Here is a 20575-nt window from a genome sequence, read left to right as displayed (position 1 = left end):
GGCTATGGATACCATTAGCTCTTATCCCAATACTGAATCACATTACTGACACATAATTATCTCAGAAAAGACCCAAAATCTGTTCAGCACTTCATCAAAAGTGCTTACCTTCCACTTCCTAATTTCAAAGCACTCTGTCTCACTGCTTTCAGTTTATCAATTAGAACTGGAGAGACCTCTAATACTTAGTGAGGCCAGTGACCACTGATTTCCCTTCCTGCTGGCTGACCACTTTGCCAGTCAGCTACTTTAATCACACTCAGCTTGTCTCTTCTTAAGGGCTAAACTTGCCCAAATATTACAATATATTGAAAGCAGTACTTTGGTGGAAAAAACACCAACAATTAGTTTGTAATTATGGTGTTTCACCCTAAAATGTTGTGCTACTTAGAATTCCTCAAACAAAAAATATTGTATGCATATCATTCACAGGTATCTGAACAAATTAGTCAAGAGATAACAGCTACAAATATCACTGCAAGTCAGTGCAAAATCTCAATACATTTTCATTACAAATTTGAAAGGCATTAAATATACGAATTAAATTCAATCCACATTTAGCTTGCTGTTATAGAGTATTCCTCACTTAAGAAGTTTTGTGTTTTTCTGTTTTTGCTAATGTACAGAACCATTCACCCAGATTATTCAAATACAGAGCAGAGACAAAAGGCTTTTATCCTGCTTTTAACCACTGATTTACATTAGGACACTTCAATACCAGGAACTCAATACAGTTAGTAAGCTTAGTCCACAGTGGTACAACAAGTTAATTTGTACCTGAAATCACTTAATCTATACAGAACTTTCCTAAGGTAGAAGGAAAAAAAGTTAGTTACACAGCGGATTCTGTTGCACATACAGATATCACTTGTTAATGTCACATTGATTAAAAAATGACAATTATTGACTGTAAAAACAGAAGAAATTTTTTAAAAGGTTGAAGAAAGAATATCTTTCAAGTCCAAATCAAAGTACAAAGTAACCTGAATATCAAACAATTGAAATTAGCACTAAACTAAAAAAAATTATTATAATTAGCCTTAGCTGTAGTTTTGCAATTTGAGAAGAATTTAAAAACTTTCTTTTGAATACTAAAATATACATAGTATCTACATCTAAAAATGTATCTATGTTGCTTATATATTAACTAGCAATGCTTAAGACTGCTGAAACAAACTAAAATACAGCTTGAAAAGAAGGGATGACAAGGAGCCTTTAACACAAACAGAAATGTTAAATCATCTTCATCTTCCTCAACTAAAAAACATTGTTAAGCCTTCTCACAATAACAGCTACTTTGATAGCTCAGAGAGGACAAAAAAGTGTGAAGTTGACAAGCTGCATCACTACTAGCTGTCACCATCACTACTACAGCAAACCGCCACACCACTTCCAACATCTCTCACTCCACAAAGTTAAAGCTCAGGAGATACTTATTCAGCTATTGCAAGCACTTCACTTACACTTGTACGACAATTAGAGCCTTTGAAAGGATTTAGGATCACCTCTTATCTCTTTCCTCAGCAGCTCTAAAATCTAGGTTCCACTCCCAAAAAGACTGGATGAAAACAGGCATTTTCTTAAATAGACAGCACCGCATAGTTTTACTTTACATACCTTGATCACTAAGACTAACTGAAACTAAACTAACATTTAAAGAATTCGCAGCGCAGATGCACTTTCACTCACAGTTAGATGTGTTATGGGGATAAAAAGTAAAACATGGAAGCCAGAATATTTCAGCCAAAGCAGGCGAAGAGGAAAAGTAACTTCATAGGTCTGAGTCTGCTGCCTACATGCTATACCTGCTTTTGCCTATAGTAGGAATCTTTTGGGCGTAACAACTTCTCTTGTAGTTAAACAGCTGTTACACCAAGAGTATTTTTCCTTTCAGAGACTAGTACTGGCTCTGCCATTTCAACATAAAAACTACACTCTGCACTTGTTGTCCGCTTATGTAGAAAGCCAAAACCTATCTATTTTGAAGGGCACAGTTTTAAACACAAGTGAAAATTTAATTAAATACACAGTTGCTGCTTATTACTTAAAAGCAATTTCATTCATTTAAGTCATTTGCAAATACAATTTTGTTGCAGCATTAGCTTCATGATTTCAGACTGAATGCTTCCTGCAATCAACTTCTACAGGAAAAGGAAGATAATTTCACTAAATTTAATAAGTGATTTACTCTTCCAGAACACTAGAAAGTTGTCACTAGTAATCTACATGCATTGTACTGCAGAAAACCAACAAATAATCAAGGAACAAACCCTGCCTAGAGCACATAGTATGATTCAGCTTTGAGCTTCACAATCTTAGCTTTGTGACTGCCAGTTCTCTAGAGCGGGAGTTTAGTTTTAGGAAGCTTTACTATGACTCCTTTCTAATAAAACAGCTTCTACTATGGATTATTGTGAGCATTGACACATTTATTTTATGAATAACATTCACTGTGCCATTTTAAATTTTTCAGTTTCTCAATTTTGCCTAACGAAAGAACCTCAATTCCTCATTTATTACTACAAAAATACAAGCCTTGAACTTCAACATACTTGTGTTAACTTGCACCTTTTCATACACCTTAAGAAACAGATAAAACCTGCCTGACAACCTACCTTAAAGAGACAGCCCAAATTGTCTCAAAAAAAAAAAAGGCAAAAAAGCACATCTCAAAATAATTATTTATGGAAAAAAATCCCATCCTCCACATAAATTATATTTCACATAAGAACTTAAATGAATCCCATTTCAATTCAGACAAGTCAAACTGTTAGCTCAAGTCCTGGCCCTATAGAGATGGATGACAGAACCGTGATTTGTACTGAAAGATAAATTTCAAGTTATCTAAAAATTCTAATATGATAAAATACTGCATTTCTAAGGCTTCATTTAAAAAAAATAACCCTTGTACTTGTTGCTGTCCAAATATATTTAAAGGAGCTCAAAGTCATATTTCATGGCTCATGCAACTGTGAGCAGCTACTTAGAGAACAGAATACTAACATGGCTTAGTACTTACCTTTCTTCCTATTGCTCCATTTTGTTTTTTTGGTGGGGGAGGTTCAAATATCCTTTGCTGTTGCTGTGGAGGAAGGGTGGAATACAATGGAATGATTTTTATGTCACCAACTTCAGGACCTAAGTCATCAATTTCACGTTTTATCCTCTTGCAGGCTTCATCAATCTCCTGCAAAACAAAAATACTGGTTAGAAGAGAACTCCATGGAAAAGGAAGCATATTTAGAGCGCTTATGACAATTAGAAGAACGATTACAATAACTTCTACTTTAAAAAATAATAAAAAAAAAAAAATCAATCAAGGTGCTTACTGAATCTGCAATCAAATTTCCACAATACTTCAAGATGTTTCAGCTTCCATACTCTAATGAACAGCCTAATTTGCATTCAACATCCTTTTTCTTTTAGTCGTGTTTCCTAATTAAATCTCTACAAATTGTACTAAAATTGAAATCTCTCACCCTGGAATATTAAACTGCACTCATGACCTTTTCAATTTTCACAATCTGAAGGAAATTGATGTGCAAGATATTTAAAATAAGCCAATTAAGCTTTAATGTCACGTATCACTAATGCAATTATATGGAAGATTTGCTTCATTGTACCTAATGAGAACAAACACCTTTACAGTATAAACATGGATATTCAAAACCAAACTTCTCAATACCAGGTTTCAGATCTTACTTTAAAATTAACTGAAATACCATTTAAGCTTAAGAAAAATCAGTGAAATACTCTGAAGATGAAAGACGTTTTATGCCTTTTTTACGATAGTATTTTCTAGCCTACTTTCTGCTTACCATACAAAATGGTTCACCACAGCCCAACTGTTCTAAGTCCATTTCATTTTAAAACTACTACACTTAAGCCAGCTAGGTGACCAATAATTATGACAAGATCTAAGGAAAATCAGAGTGTTCAGAAATTTAGGTTTATAAGTAACACCACTCATTATCTTCAACTTAAAAATCACAGAGCCTTCACTAGCGTAACTAAGAGGAACACTGACCAACTATCGATCTTCCATCTGAACCACTGGGGGGGAGAATACAGTAATGACAAAAAGCAACAGTACGTAAAAGCAAAAAAAAATTACTACAACACACTCTGAGAAAAGAGGGGAACCTCCCTTATCACATTCACTAGCCTGAAGCTGAAGTGATACTTAAGACCCTAAAGCAAATATTTGAACTGGTAATATAAAAGCCCTGTAAAATGACTGCTTTAAACCATGATTTGAAAGGCAAAAGCAGTTTCTTTTTTTAGAAATCATGAATTCAGGTAGATCTGGACCAAATCTGTCTCTTTCACTTGTTTTTAAAGAGACATTTAAATTCTCAGCACAAATGCACTGAGTTTGAAAGAAGCACAGACAATAGTTGTTCTGTATTGATCAGTGTATACAATTAATGTAAGCATAACAAAAGGAAGGCTCTTTGATGCCCAAGAGCCCTTTCAAGAGTACGCCTAATGCTGTCTAATAACGCACTGCCAATTTAAGAGAGTTGCAGATATTTACCAAAACCATGCACTTTGCCAACAAACCCAACTCCAACACATTCATGAAATGTACGGGGTATACAGAAATTGAGCTGGAATGCCCACTAATGGCTTACTGTAAGAGAATGATGAATTTTTTTTTTCCTACACAGGCGCAAGTATCCTTTATTCTGATAATCTCATTCCAAGTTCAGTGATAGCCTCCCAGTGCAAAGGGAGTTAAATATAAACAAAATAATAGAATATAAACAAAAATACAGCAGACCTTAATTCCTGATCTGAAGGTCACTACACCATTCATGGAATTTATGTAGATTATACTGTGTAATTAGGAAGGCTGTAATAATTGGATAGGCTACTTAGTCTTCAATAGTAATAACTAGAAGTTCCAGGACAGTTTTATACTTAAGAGAAGGTAAAATGCAAGCAAGCAAGAAAAAACAAAAGCACTACACTCTTCAGGACTTGTGTACACAGCTACTAATCAACTTTCAGATGAGATAAAAGTATTACTTCCTCCTAGAGTTTACCAATCTAGTTTCAAAGTACCTCTAATCATTAGAATACTTCAAAATAGAGATGCCATATTTGCAGAGGTAAATATGGACCTCTCATCACAAACTGCTTTAAGAAGGATGCAGAAGACCAAGACCCACTACCACTCATATGAAGACCGTAAAAATTAATACTTTAATAGTAGTAGTTTTAATTTGAAAAATAAAGAGTATTTTCCTTTTATTTACCACTCCAACAGAAAATAGTGTATCTACTTCAGTAGATCTACTACTAGTACATCTGCTTCCCCACACAAGTCCTCACAGTACCAATCCTGCCAGAGTCAAGAAACATTCGGACAAAGCCCTCTGACAAAGGGTTATACATAGCTATATATATATAGGTGCTATACTGTGCAGGCCTAGGAGTTGGACTTGGATGATCCTAACGGGTCCCTTCCAGCTCAGGATATTCTATGATTGTAACTGTATCCAGAACCACACACAGATGATTACCAAAATTGGTATCCCTATGTACACAAGAGAAAAGGATTTTGCATAGTAATAATAGTTTGAAAGCGTTAAGGATACCCTTGAATGTTCAAGATCTGTTTGCATCACATATTTAAATCCAGAAATGAGACAAAGGCACAATCCTATCTTTAATCCTTTAAAGATTCAGCAAGCCTAATTCTATCCCACTTAATTCAAGTAAGAAAGGCTTTTTAAAAACAAACAAATCAACCATACACCTGTAAATATTTGTATACCACCTACTCCAAAAAAAATCATTATAAAACACCTTTGTGGAAGAAAGATTATTGAACAATCTGCAGAGCAGAAGATACTTCTTCTCAGGCAGAACAACAAGAAGGTAGAATGAACTTGCATTGTGTGTGGATTATGCCTGAAGAGCTCCTCAAAGCCCTGAACTACCACACTGAGATAGTGGGTAAGGGGGTACAGGATGCAGGAATAGACCTGATCAAAGATCTAAGAACCCACACTTAGACCTACAATGCCCAGTGCATTAGCAAAAGGACCTGCTTCACAGTTAAACAAAGTCAACAGGTCTAACATACAAAAAGCATGAGACTTCCTGAAGTTAAAATTTAGCCACAAAAAAGACTTCTTAGGACTAGTATTTGAGAAATAGTTCTCAGTAAAATCATAGTCGATGAACTTTGTCCACTGATGCACTCATTCTAAAAAGAGCTGACTACCAAATGGTAAAAAGCAAGCAGATCACAAAAACAAGAAAGATCATACTAGCATTTAATATTTTTTCTCAGGCTGCAAGTGTGACAACACATCTGTACTTCACAAAACCCAGTGATCAGACTGGGCTTTAAAGCTTCCAGAAGCTTCCTCTTGATCCCATCAAAATAAATTTACAATACACAGGCAATAGCTACAGTTAAGCTGCAACACTATGGAAACTAGAATCAAGTGGCAGTTAAGAATCCCACAGTACTACACTCTAAACATTAACACAGAGTCCCCAAAACTCTTCCACACTATCAACACCTTAAGTGATTTTCCTTGGAAAAGCTTCCAAAACAAACTACAATCAGTAAAGAGAATTTTTTTGTTTTTATATATACTAGTGTTTAATGAGGTAATGGGGTGGTGGATATTTTTTAAGCAGGAAAAACAGTCACCTCAACATCCAAGTGACAGTCCACAATTTTTATTTTGAATTTACAGCTAAATAAAAATAGCTTAAAGGAAAAAAAAAAAAAAAAAGCTGCAATTGGAAAAATATTTTTATCAAGGTTATCATTACTAAATCAAATTTAAGCAAATTGAAATGGTGCTCCTTCCAACAAATCTGTGTGACTGACTGATTCTAGACAAAAACCTGCGCAGGCTGCTTTGTTTTCAAATAACTGGCGGACAACAGGCAATGTTTACAGTATCTGTCATATTAGGGAAATTTAATTTGGGGCCTTAAGTATCAGTAAGCAATTCTAAAACCCCAAAAAAGCTTCAGGATGTAAATGTCAACTTCCATTTGTACAAGACCCAAGTCTGCATGGGAGTCAATGCTTAGCATTGTATTATTTAGAAAACAAAGCAAGACTAGTGTGCACATTTACCCTTCAATTTATTAGTAACAGCATTGCAGCCATCTGTATTTTCACAGAGCAGTAGGTAGGTTACTTATGCCTCCTAAATCTGACAGGAATTTTACTCTACCTTAACTTACTTTTCCAAAGAAAAGTCAGGTTAATGGCTAGTGCCTAAAAAAAACCCCCAAACCACTTCGATTCACTACCTTTTACTCCTCTCCCTAAAGCTATTTTTTTTTTGTGCAGCCAGAAACGCAAAGGTCCACCAGCCCAGAAGCAAACTTTTGCATATGAAACCTCTTAACAAATGAGTCCTGAACTCTCAGAATGCCAGGATTACAACCAAGAGGACCATAAGTTTTCCCACAGCTTAACTTCGAGAGCACCACTTATAGGACTACCGCTTAAATCTTCACCCCATCACCATCTTTGATGTGTAAATACTAACCAGACTGAAAGTATGAACTTTGTTCATGTCTCGAACAAAGTATTACTAAGTAATATTTAGCAATACTCACCTTTTTTCCTAAAAAAATATACCTTAAAGTCTTATTACTAAAAATCTTCCAGGTATGACTTTTATATACTGTCTGTGCAAATTCCTGCTTCCTCAGACTGTGTATCAAAACACACAGCAAAGAGAAACTGGAAGGAAATGAACCACAAGCCAATACCTTATCAGCAGCCTCCAATAACACATTTCCACTGCTCTGTATCATCTCACTACTCCAATACCAAACATGCCCTAGCTCTGCATCAAAAACTAAGGATTTGAATGTATTATTAGCAGTTCCTCTAAAAGGAGCTGTATAAAATTAATCACACAAGAGACTGATTTTGCCTATCATGCACATTATTTTTTTCTGCTGTTGAAAATGAAGTCTTTATTACATGTTCAAGCTGAATGCTCTGTAGAAATTCGCTTCCATTTCTTTTCCTGATGGCATTTTTGCAGTCAAAGTGCTCCTATTGAAGATCATGAACAGAAAAATACTGCAGGAGCAATTGCACTTATTACTGAGTTAGTGCACCCCATCTTCAAGAAGCAAGCATGTGCTGAAAATAATACATGATTCTTACTAGTTCCATTACAAGTTCCATGCAATTGTAGGCAAAAGAACCTCCAAAACCACAAACATAAAAAGAAACCCAAAATGACAAGCAGCAATGCAGCTCTCAGAATCACAGAACAAGAGGTTGCAAGGAAACTCGAGGATCATCTAATCCAACTTTTCTTGTCATAAACAATCTAGGCATGACGGCCCAACAACCTGTCCAGCTGAATCCTGCATGCCCAATGTTGTGGAATCCGCAACTTCCCCGGGAGTTTATTCCAATGGTTGATTATTCTCACTGTGAAACATTTTCCTCTCATGTCTAATCACAATTTCATCAGGATTAACTTTTATCTATTACCCGTCATCTTTTCATGTGGGTGCTTGTAAAAAGGTAGTCTCCATGTATCTTATAGTCACCCTTTAAATACTGGCTCATGGTGATGAGATCTACCTTGAGCCTTCTTTTTTCAAGGCTGAACAAACCTCAGCATTTCCCACTCCTTTGAATATATTTGTGGCATCCAGTTACTGAGTTACGCCGTTCTTGCAATCTATCAATCCTTGCCTTCTGTTTGTGTGCAAGACTCATCTGTGCTGCCATGGAGAAGGTATAGTGAAATTACACTGATACTAAACAGCAGTTGCTGAAAAGATGGACCACAAGTTACCCTAAGCCAAAGTAATTCCAGTGCACGCATTCTCTCTACCTCACAGGCCAGAGCGGTCTATGCAAACAGCCAGTGAGCTTGGGGGCCAGGCTCCACACAATCATAAGATCTAAGCTGTATCTCATCTTTATCAGAACTCTTTCTACAAAAAGATGGTGAGTAGTGATGTCATTTAAGCACATTCAATGGGACAATTTGAGCACCTTGCATGCAAAATAGAGTTCAATAATTTTATAAACAAATTCCTTGGGAACATTATTGCATAACCCCTTTCTTCAGCTGACCCTGTATTTGATTCACTTAATGAATCTCACAGGATGAGCAAAACTTCAAGACTGCTCCAGTTAAAACACTTTAAACTCTTTTAAATAGGGGATGATACAGGATCATGATACAGGAGATCAGTTGCTACACTATACAGTCAGATTTAGCTTCATCTTAGATACATGGCTCAAACAGACATAACTCTTAAAGCCCAAAGGAAACTAATGCCAAAAAACTTGCTGTAAGGCAATTTCACCTTGTGTAGAAAGGAATATAGGGCAAAGGAAACAAATGCATAAATAAGAAGTACCTTGCAAAATAGAAATAATTGGCAGAAATGTTAACCTGTGCCCTTTTGAGTTCCATCACATGCAGGGCATAGCTAGTCACATCTGGATTTGATGGCATGAACCTTTCTAGAAATATAGTCTTTGTCCTCAAAGTCTGTGAAGAACTTCCTTAATTTCACTTTCTTCCCCTAGAAATGAAAGCAGACTGCTACAAGCTAAAATGACAAAACAGCAGTAGAAAGAACCAGCACCAAGAGCAGCACCACTTCAGACCTCTGAATACAAACTGTGCAAAACTAAACTTTGCAAAATTATGTACATAGACAAAAAAAAAAACCAAAAAAACATGGAAAAACCCAACACTTGACCATAACTAAAACTGCTCAGTCAAGGCAAAACTGATTTTGCCTTGGTGTAATTCCCATATTCAAGATCTCTTTGACCTAATTTATTTCTAGTATTTAATACTGGCATCTTCTCGAATGAAGAGCAAAAAACCTTCTTCCTCTTAGCATTTGAAGAAGATTAGTATTATTGCTCTTTTTTCAGTTCATGTTGCCCAACTCCACAAATACTTCCTATCTCAATCTAAACAGGACAACTTGTGTTATCTTTAGCTCAGTACACAGACTTCCTCTTAACCTCACCCAATCACTATCACTGCCACCAAGAGAGTTGGCAATTTTTACTTCCATTTCCACAGAAAAATGTCTGTTTTCTTTCAACTCCAGAGTTTAACCAGTCTCACTGTGATGAAAATATTATGCCTCTAGAATAAACCCTGATTTACCAAACTTTCTACCAAAACAAGAAAAATATTTTGGAACTCTTTTCTAAATCATCAGTTTTACCAATATCACTTTAAGCTTTTCTAGAATATTGAACTTCAACAATTTTAAGTATATTTATCTACAATCAAGAACAGTGCTGATCTGTATTTCACATCTCCAGATGCAACTCGAATTCTTCCTCATAAACGTGTAATGATGCATTTGGCATTAAAAAAAAAAAAGGTGACAGAGAACACAACTGGCACTTGTAAATGTTCATGCTACCAGAACATGTAAGACAGATCTGTACAGTTTTTGTGTCATTATTTCTGTCTTTTCCTCCCAAGTTTCATCTCTAAGTATGTTACACCTACTCTCAGATTACTGATCTTAATGGAGTGTAAAATCTAATACTGTTTTAGAAGAAATCCAGTAGAAAATAAACCAACTGCCTCTCAGATCTGCAGGCTTAACAAATGTGTATCTACACAACTAGACTACCAGCTCTGTAAGCTCAAAGACTGAGAACAAGTTTGACAACACCTATTGTCTAAGAAAGACATGTTGACTGAAATGTAATTATGCTTTTCCCTTGTGAAACAAAATCCCTCTCAGTTTCCAATTTTGCCTGTGACTGATGACAGGCAACCTAGCTTACAGCTATCCTGCTGTAGAGGGTTGATGCTGGCTGGATGTCAGATACCCACCAAAGTCTCTCCATCACTCCCATCTGCAGCTGGACAGGGGAGAGAAAATATAAGGGTTCATGAGCTACGGACAGAGAGAGATCACTCATCATACTACCATGGGCAGAACAGACTCAGATTAGATATATTAACTGAATTTATTACTAAAAAAATCAGAGCATGATAATAAAAATTAAAATAGAACTTTAAAAACACCTTCCCCCCACCCCTCCCTCCTTCACAGCTCTACCTCCTACCCCAGCAGCACAGGGAGACAGCAAACTGGGGTTATGGTCAGTTTATCACGTTATTTATCCTGCTTTTCTGAAAGAGTAGTCCTTCTGCTCCAGCACAAGAACCCCCCCAAGAGAGACCGTTCTCCATGAACTTCTCTGGCATGAGTCTATCTTGCTCAGTCGATCAGTTGCTCGCTATCTTGTGAGCAACAGACCTCTGCAAGCTACTGCAGCATGGGTCACTCCTCCACAGGGTGCAGTCCTTCAAGGACAGACTGCTCCAGAGGGGCTCCATTCACGGGCCCTCAACGTGGTCACAGCCTCCTGTCAGGCATCAACCTGCTCCAGCATAGGTGTCCTCCATGGGCTGCAAGGGAACAGCTGCTTCACCAGCTCCAGGGGAATCCCAGCTACGGTGCCTGCAGCACCTCCTCCTGCACTGACGTTGGTGTCTGCAGAGCTGTTGCTCTTACATGTTCTCATCCTGCTCTTCTCTGGCTGCAATTACAACTACTAAATAATTCGGGGTTTTTTCTTCTTAAATGTTATCACAGAGGCATGACCATCATTGGCTCAGCCTTGTCCAGTGGCACATCCATCTCTGGAGCCGCCAGGGATTGACTCTGCTGGACGCGAATGAAGCTGCTAGAAGCTCCTCAAAGAAGCCACTCTGCTACCAAAGATTGGCCATGCAAACCCAATAAAGCAGGCTACACATTTTTTGAATGCTGGCATTAAACATGAACACTACTCCCATGTCCTGAAATTTTCTTGATATAGCAGGGGGGCTGATTGTTTTAACAATCACAAATGAACTTTCCTGTAGGACAAGTCCTGTTTCAAAATGTTCTTTCCTAGTAAATTTTGCTTTTAAACATCCTCTTTTGTTATTAATGGACTTAAAAGCAGCTCATACAATGTAATCATATCCTTTTGCTCCTTTCACAATTCAGGAAGGAAAATTTTACTGAACACATATTTCTGCACACTAAAAACAATTTTATCACCCAGTAGCAGGCGAATACAATTAAAGATTCCTTTAGTTTCCAAACACATTTAAGCTTCTTTTAAGTTTCTGGGCATGACAACACAGAATCTTCTTGCTATCTCCAAGTTTCATCATCTTCTCTATGTCTTAACTAATCTGTACTAATTAACTGCTATCTATCTTAATTCCCATATGAAATGACTTCAAATTCATTTGAATGAGAAGACAGTGGCAAATAAGGAACAAGACTACCACAGACCACTGCAACTACACCTCATTTTTAGCCTCAAACTCTGAATAAGCCACCTTAGCACTGTTGCAGCTAAAGCATGTTTCCTTTCCATAATTTAACTTTGTATATGCACGTCTCTGACAAGAAAAACAAATAATCTTGCACCCTCTACATCGTGTTTTGAAGAATCCAAAATAACTACAAAGCATTTCTGTCTAGCATACAACAATTTTAGCCTAGCTACTAAGCCTAATGAATCTGAAGCACACAGTGGTAATGGTACCTAGAGCACACTTTCCCATTCTTGAGAGTACAGCAGGTCACATCACTTTAGATTCAACAGTGATACAGAGACTTTACTATGATGGTACAGAGACCCCAAAATGTCAATCATCAAAAGCATTACAGTACTTCCAAGCTTCTCAACAGAAGCTTAACTAGACTTGAATTTCATGCTAACCACCCAAACTACAACTAGCTCCAGGCAGAGTCAACTCCAGTAGTACCATCAACTGACACATGGACTGGAGAACTCTAGACTCCAGAGCAGAGGATGCTGGCTTATCAATGACTGCTTTAAAGTGATTCAGTAACCACAGTAAAACACAATGTTAGATGCTTTTACGCTTAATTACATAAATACATTTAAGAGCACATACTGAGTTTTATTTAGAATTTGCTTATAATTCATTATGTCCTGCAAATAAACCCAGTGAAAATCCAAGAACCTGTTCATACAAAATAACAGAGGACATCTGTAGTGCTGGTGGATCTGGAGTCTAGAGCCATTTGCGAAAGGAAGACACTCATCCCATGCCCTGCAGTGATTATTCCAACAGGTTATTTAGAGTAATACATAGCACCTGATGTAGTGAGCACGCAATTCATAAATCAGAAGGCCATGTATTTGTGCTTTGTGAAAGGTTGAAGACAAGCCTGATTTAGAATATCTGCTAAGAAAATAAAATCTGCTGAAACTACAGGACAGGAGCATTTCTTTCTCTTGTCACCAATTTTCGTCCCTCTGCAACAGCTGTTTCACTAATTCACACATTTAAGTACCCAACTAGTCTGAACTAAACTTGTCTGAACTACAACTTCAAATCAAAACCAAGCAGGTAGGTTTCAAAGCCACTATCACTAAAAGTACTTCTTCCTACCTGTACTTTAACTTATAGCAATACTCCAGTCAAAGAAGGACAAATGTAAAAGTCAGAATATTTGCCTTTATAGTGACAGTCATTGCTTAGGTTTATAAGGGACATGACCTGCCAGAAGACTCGTAAATCAAATGTCTCAAAACTCATGTTAAGAGTCAGTGTCTTTATGATTGGCAAGTCTACTCAAGAAGCCTAGGTACCTTTAGCATCACAAGTTACTTGTACCACTTTCCCCCCTTGGCATAGTTAAGGCTGTGTATACTTAGAAGACACTGAATTGCTCCACATCCCTTGAAAGGCAGTTCTGTAAGAGTAGTAATTCCAAGAAGGAGTTGAAAAACGTTTTTGCTAGTGGCACTTCTTCCCCTACTAAAACACAATTAGGGTAACTTACTCCAGCAAACTTTCAAAATGCCTACGCGTTTTTAACCTCTTCTCAGTCTCAATTTACCAATATGGACACTCAAAAGAGCTTCAAAAAAAGACCAAGACCAAAAAAATACCCCAGTTTATATCAAGTGAAGTACTTAAAATTTCCAGAAAATTTTCATTTCCTGGTGTAGTTTAGTCTAAGTGCTTGTATGCAATCCTCTTTTTCAGGGCACAGAGTCTATTTCTGAGACCTAACTCCCTGAATTTATGGTACATAAAATCTACAGCCTAATACTCAAAGTTAATAAAAAAACAAAATCTGAATATTCTTATTAAAATGACTGGCTATGTAGCAAAGCAAATGGTTCTTCTTTAGTTAAGCTGTACAACACATGTACAGAAGTGCACAAAACTATCTTTTCAATAAAAAACAAGGACGCTTTCAGGAACCCAGATCTTTGGGGTTCCCATCAGTACAAACCTAGGGTTCATTTTCTGGATTTCTCTTTTTGAAGTACTTGAGTTGCTGAGAAGTCTCATTATTGAAAGGCCTTGCACAGAATTTACAATGCAGATATGTACAATGTCGAAGGACCTACAGTGTATGGTAGATAAACCTCAGGTCATCCCAATAATAAACCAGGAAAGAAAACTGTTTTAGACTACATAAGTCACTTATGGCAGTTTCTGTATGGAACAACGAATAGAAAACAGAAAAAAGTACCTCTTGTCCAGTAAGAAAGAGTAAGAGATCTCCTTCTTCTTCTTCACACATGTGAATTTGTATCACTGTTCGAATGGCAGCCTCAAGATAGTCCCTTTCGGGTTCTGGAGTATAGAATATCTCCACAGGATGGGTGCGACCCGGGATAGTTAGAAGAGGACAGTTATCAAAATAGATCTGAAACTTGCCAGCATCTAAAGTAGCACTCATAACTATAACCTGTAGATTTAGAGGACAAAAAGTTACTCAACATTTAGAAGAGCTTGTGACATGTTATGCATGCAATATGTAATTTTAAGAAAGTAAATTGCTGAATGCTTTTATTAACTGAATACAGCACCCTTTTTATAAAGGTTCAAAAAAATTCCAAGTCCAATACACAAGGTTAAGCTACAATTACATTGTTTCTAGGAGCTTTCTCAATACAAAACACATTCAGAATTTCCTAGGGTTAGCCTTCCAATATACATTACCACAGATCAAAAAGCAATTATAAAACTCAGCTAATGGTAAGTACACAGACACTTTATCCAGTATGACTGCAACTAGAACAGAGATGCTGTTGGACTTCATCCTTACTGACCTTCAAATCAGACCTCTGTCTTACAACTTCCTTCAAAACTCCCATCAAGATATCCGTAGCCAGTGTTCTCTCATGGGCCTCGTCAAGAATTATAACACCGTAGCGCTCCAGCAAAGGATCATTCATTGCTTCACGAAGTAACATACCATCAGTCATATACCTGAACAAATGCCAACACACATTCTGTTTATTAGGTTTGATGCAGAATCCTCATCTATGCTCACTAGGTTTCTTGAACTAAGCTTTTAATCAACTTTTTAAAAGTAGGAACACCAGCAAACTACTTCCAACACTGTAGCAAGACCATTTAAGTTTTCAAGTAGAAATAGAGTATAAATGGAATCTGGGATTATGGGGGGAAAACTTAAAAACCCCTCTAAAATCCAAGATAAACTGTTTCTGCAACTGTTCTCCTTTTCTGTCTGCAAATCATTTATTCACTTCTTGCTTTTCTCCTACTGTTACATTTCTATTTCCATACTAACTTTATGCCCAGCCCTTCAACTACTTGTACAACCAAAGAGAAGACATCTTTTGATAGAAAAGTATTAATCCTTGAAAGACACTGTGGTGTTTTTAATAGAGCATTTTGAATGTAATTTGCAAATGATGTATTAAATGTGGTTCCTAGCAGCACAAGAATCTATAGCAGCTGACAACAAAACACTCCTATGTGTTCCAGAGCCAGGTATAGGCCAGTTTTGAATCTTCAGAAGTTCTCTTTACTGAAATAAGTTTACCAGAAGGATCCCGAGTAGAAGACATCACACATAAAACATCAGCTGAATGCACAACAAAGGGAAACTGCATGTTGAAGGGCTTTATTATGAACAGCACCTTAATCATACTTATTCAGATCACCACCTTCTTTATGGATCATTTAAAATTAATTTTTACAGGGTGCAGTGACTTCTTCAAGAGGAATGAATCATTTCCAGCTCTATTCATGCCTGAGACCTCAGGTTTCTCTCAGTTCATGCTACAGCTCCCATGTCTCTTCCCCACTCACACACAATGCACCAATCCAGAGTCACTCCCTTATTCTTCCTTTCATAACTTCGCTCACATTCTTCATTACCCTGTGATTCCCCCACTTCCAAGTATGCTGTTACACCTTTACCTGAGAGCTGCCATACTTACTTCAGAATGGTTTTTGCGCTGCTGCAGTCTTCAAAGCGAATGGAGTAGCCGACCTCCTGGCCCAGCATGACATCCATCTCATCGGCCACGCGCTGCGCCACGCTCATGGCAGCCACTCGCCGTGGCTGGGTACACGCCACTCCCCTCTTCGGGCCAGGCAGCGAGCGCATGTAGTCAACACACCACTGAGGGATCTGGCAACAATCAAATTCACTGATAAACACACTTCAAATGGTCATACAGAATCTATCACCTCTGTATTGAGCCTAAAGCGAGAATTCCACAGAAATGTCAATTACACACAAAAAAACATCCAAAGCAGGAGAGCAGATACACTACTTATGCTACTAAATAAAGCACTCTTGTTAAGCATGCACATAGCTATCTTTGAAGTTAGCATGGAAACACATAGGTTCACAGTACATTTTAGCCCTGTCAGATCAATACCTTTTACAGGTATTTAGCAGCAGCCAACACACTCCAAGGGCAACCAAAATTAAAGCTAACACACTCAAAACTGGAGATCAGTAGCCAAGAAATGCAACAAATAAAATGCACAGATAATTATGTTCATTAGGTTTATTACTTTGGAAATTTCAGACACAAAACCACTATGCATTCCTTCCTGTGTTAGCACTTGTTTTATTTGCCAGTCAGTAGTTTTCTGCTCCTATTAGGAACGTGGAAACAGTAAGAATAATCCAAAATAAGTTTTATTCAGAATTCCTATGGTCAGTAACAGTTTGATGGAGATAGATTATTCTCCACATGTTCTCAGTGGAATACTTCATGAGGTAACATCTCCCGGCCTAACTAGTTCCAAGCCTAGACTAAAAAAAAACCCCACTTGTTCTTAGTAATTACTTTCAAAGTATTAAAAGCAAAGAGGAAAAGAAAACACATTCTTTATACATTGAACCAATGAGGAATAAGAGAAAAAGTGTAATTTAAACCAAGAAAATGTTGGTTCTTCATTACTATATTTTTACAGCAAAATGGACATACGTAAACAGTAAAACATAACCAGAAGCAGATGTCATGTAAAGCATTTATAATGAAGAATATATTTCCACTTTAAATATAAGAACAATAAAGCAAATAGAATCAAAATATGACATGAGACTACTAGACTTGAACTCAAATTTATGAAAATCCTATTCAAAACTAGAACTAATAGCAGTTCTTGAACACTAAAAGCAGCAACATGAAACCCTATTCTGTAACACATACATGGCTCCCCTGCTTCCCAAATCAATAGTAATAGCACAACTAGTATATTAGTATATATATTAGGTGAAATCTTTTGACTTTAAACATAGCAATTCCTGTAATAAATGTTGAACCAGCAGGTTTGTCAGGCCACTGCAGAATGAAATAAAACCAATTTAACAGCGATTTTCCAGTAAACAGCAAAACCTTCAGCACTGGTGAAATTAAAGAAAAGGGTTCCACAGACTTCCCTGTGCTAAGCAGGCAACCACCCCAAGACTTTTTCTGTCCAGCTTTCAAAGACATACAAATACTGGGAAAAAGGACTGTGCCATACAGCATTTTTTACTTCAGTCAGGTCTGGGAATATACTCAACACTTCTTGTAATTTTGTTCTTATGAAACCTAGCCTAAAGTTAATTCCACTGACAGAAAAAAAAAAAAAAAACAAAAAAAAAACCAAACCCTGCAACATCATCAAAACCTCTGACTTTCCTTATAAAAAAGGTCAATTTATCAATATCAAAAGTAGGAGGAATGGCTTTAGTTAGCCTCATTTAATCTCAAGGACTTTCTCAATTAAGAGAGACTTTCAAACATAACTTCCATAAGCACAAGGAGGTGGTGACTACACTATTAGAAAAGAAAGGGGGAGATGCAGAAATGCAGCTGGAGAACAGGGCTCAGAGCATTGCTCAACTCATGACTGAAGTGGATGTACTAAGTTTGGTAGGTCACAAGCCCTGGCAAGCCAAGGCAGATCTCTAAATGGAGAAGCAAAAGGTGTGCTTTAAGATAAATCATGCAAGACTGTACGTGCCTATGTTGGTCTGTACAGGTCTGTGCAAAGGCTCAGTGCAGAGCTCTGATTAAGTAATGTTACTTAGAAACACCAATCATGTGATTGTGCTATTTTTAGCCATAGCTGGAAAGGTATATATACTGATGAGTGAAATCAATAAATTGGCTTCATGCTTGCTTCAAACGGGGGTTGCATCTCTTTGTTGATCGCCATCAGGAATGCACAGCAAGAGACAGAAGAGCACTGCCCTTTCTAGCTTTTTTGAGCCTCTCCAACTTACTGAGAACTTCCTCAGTTAAAAGTTACATGATAGAATTCTCTAAATCTCATTATTTGAGAACCTGTGTCAGTTCTCCTGCACATGGATTAAGCATCACCTTGCTTCTGGACTTCACCAAGAAGTCCTGCAAAAGAAGTGGCATCACTATGCAAAGGAGATGCCACTCTACCACTCTCTTTACCAAAGTGAAATTATTATACCAGAACCACATATGATCTCAGATTTAAAAGAGTAAACACTGCAATTACAGTAAGTAATTACCCCTTCCTAAGAGAAATCTAGTACACCCATTCCACCACTGAGCCCGTTTCCAGCAATTCAGAAAAACCAGTTAACTTTGAAGGTTAAGTTTAAACTACAAATTAAGCCACTGTAAATACTAAAGAACTGAAAATTAATGTCTTGGCTTCCAATATACTTCTTCAGTACTTTGGGGTTAAAGTCTATGTGAAACAAGTGAGAAAAGTTTAACAACCCGTTTCTTCCATTGCCTGAGCCAAGCATTTCCAATCCTGGGTGTTCTACAAAAACATGTACATAATTAGAGAATCACAAAATGGTTTCAGGTGCAAAGGATCTTAAAGATCAGCTGATTTCAGCAATCCTGCAATGGCCATGGATGCCACCCACAAGACCAGAATCCTACAAGCCCCATCCAACCTGGCCTTGAACACTTGTAGGGATGAGGCACTCACAACTTCTCCAGGAACCTGTTCTAGCATTTTACCACTCTCACAGTGAAAAATTTCCTAACACCTAATCTAAATCTCCACTGTTTCAGCTTAAGAGTAATTTCTCCTTGTCCTATCACTATCTGCCCATGTAAAAAGTCATTCTCCATGTTTTTTTTAAGTTCTCTTCAGGTACTGAAAAGCCACAAGGCCTCCCCAGAGCCTTCTCTTCTCTAGGCTGAACAATCCCAACTCTCTCAACCTGTCTAAACAGGAGAGGTGCAGATAATAATCAGGGAACAGACTTGGAAGGCAGTAGTTCACTATCAAAAAGATATCTACTACTGTATACTCTCTTCTACTACCAAAATGAAAGAGAAAATATTAATTTTGGAAATAATAAGCAAGTGGTGCTTGTATTTGTATAAAGTTGACATTAACAGCTTATGTACACCTACAGTCTGAGCACTGAAGGATTTCTTACCTGCAGAAAAGTATTTATCTTGCTCTGATCAATGAATTTAAGAAGAAAAACAATCATCCCCTAACAGGTTTTAAGACAGCAATTGACCACAAAAACGATGTGATACTATTACATGGAAAATGAATTTTCATTAGGTGGCAGCAGGACAATTTTCAGTGGTATGTCCCTACAGAGACACTGTCAATTGTTTAAAAAAAGTATCTGCAACTTCACAGAGCAAATTCAGAGGAAGCAGAGAAACTTCCAAGACAGTTTATATGCTTCTGGTAGCTTTTTAGCATTTTTAGGAAAGATATGTTAAATTACTTAAATCCTTTCATAAAGGGTTAAAGTAGTCAACTCAGGAAAAGTTTTATGCCTGAGGAACGACACTGACACAACCCTTAGATCTTCAAATTTTCAGACCACATAACAAGTAATCTTGTTTTCATATGGGTAAGTAACATTTTTAATATAACATCCAAGATACTTCATCTTCCATATAACTACATAATCAAACCTTTCTGAAGAATTCTATACGTTCCTGGTCTTGGCTTATACAGTTTAAAAAAACAAGAGATGATGTGCCCACTAACACAACACTGGTTCCTAGAATGTACAGCAAGGTCCTGTAACTTTAAATATTTTAAGCACATCTATAGAAGATATCCAGTATACTACTACATCCTTTACATTTTCTCAACATCCAAAATTGCGTGACCAAAACTTTATTGCCTGTAAGACTTAAAGTCAGCTACAAACAATTCTATAAAGACTAAAATATTCTTCTATTTTTATTTTCTGCCTAAACAAAAGGATTTTATCAGATTACAGAATTTTTTTACATTACTTTTAAACACAGGACAAACTAGAGGATAAGGTTTTGAACAAATCT

At 37.1% G+C, this 20575-nt stretch overlaps 1 protein-coding gene across 1 annotated transcript in view; it reads right to left on the bottom strand.

Annotated features, from left to right (window-relative positions):
- Nucleotides 1-20575, bottom strand: part of DHX15 (DEAH-box helicase 15) — a 46315-nt gene that overhangs the window by 18688 nt on the left and 7052 nt on the right. Inside the window, exons 3-6 of the mRNA XM_056489396.1 lie at nt 16256-16449; nt 15116-15275; nt 14533-14751; nt 3020-3187 (exon numbers count right to left, since the gene is read on the bottom strand). Of these exons, the coding sequence (XP_056345371.1) occupies nt 3020-3187; nt 14533-14751; nt 15116-15275; nt 16256-16449 (741 nt within the window). The remainder of the gene's footprint in view (nt 1-3019; nt 3188-14532; nt 14752-15115; nt 15276-16255; nt 16450-20575) is intronic.

The sequence above is a fragment of the Oenanthe melanoleuca genome, chromosome 4 (genome assembly GCF_029582105.1).
Source record: "Oenanthe melanoleuca isolate GR-GAL-2019-014 chromosome 4, OMel1.0, whole genome shotgun sequence".
NCBI classification, from domain to species: domain Eukaryota; kingdom Metazoa; phylum Chordata; class Aves; order Passeriformes; family Muscicapidae; genus Oenanthe; species Oenanthe melanoleuca.
The sequence above is the reverse complement of the archived record's forward strand: the minus strand, read 5'-3'. Positions and strand labels throughout refer to the sequence as shown.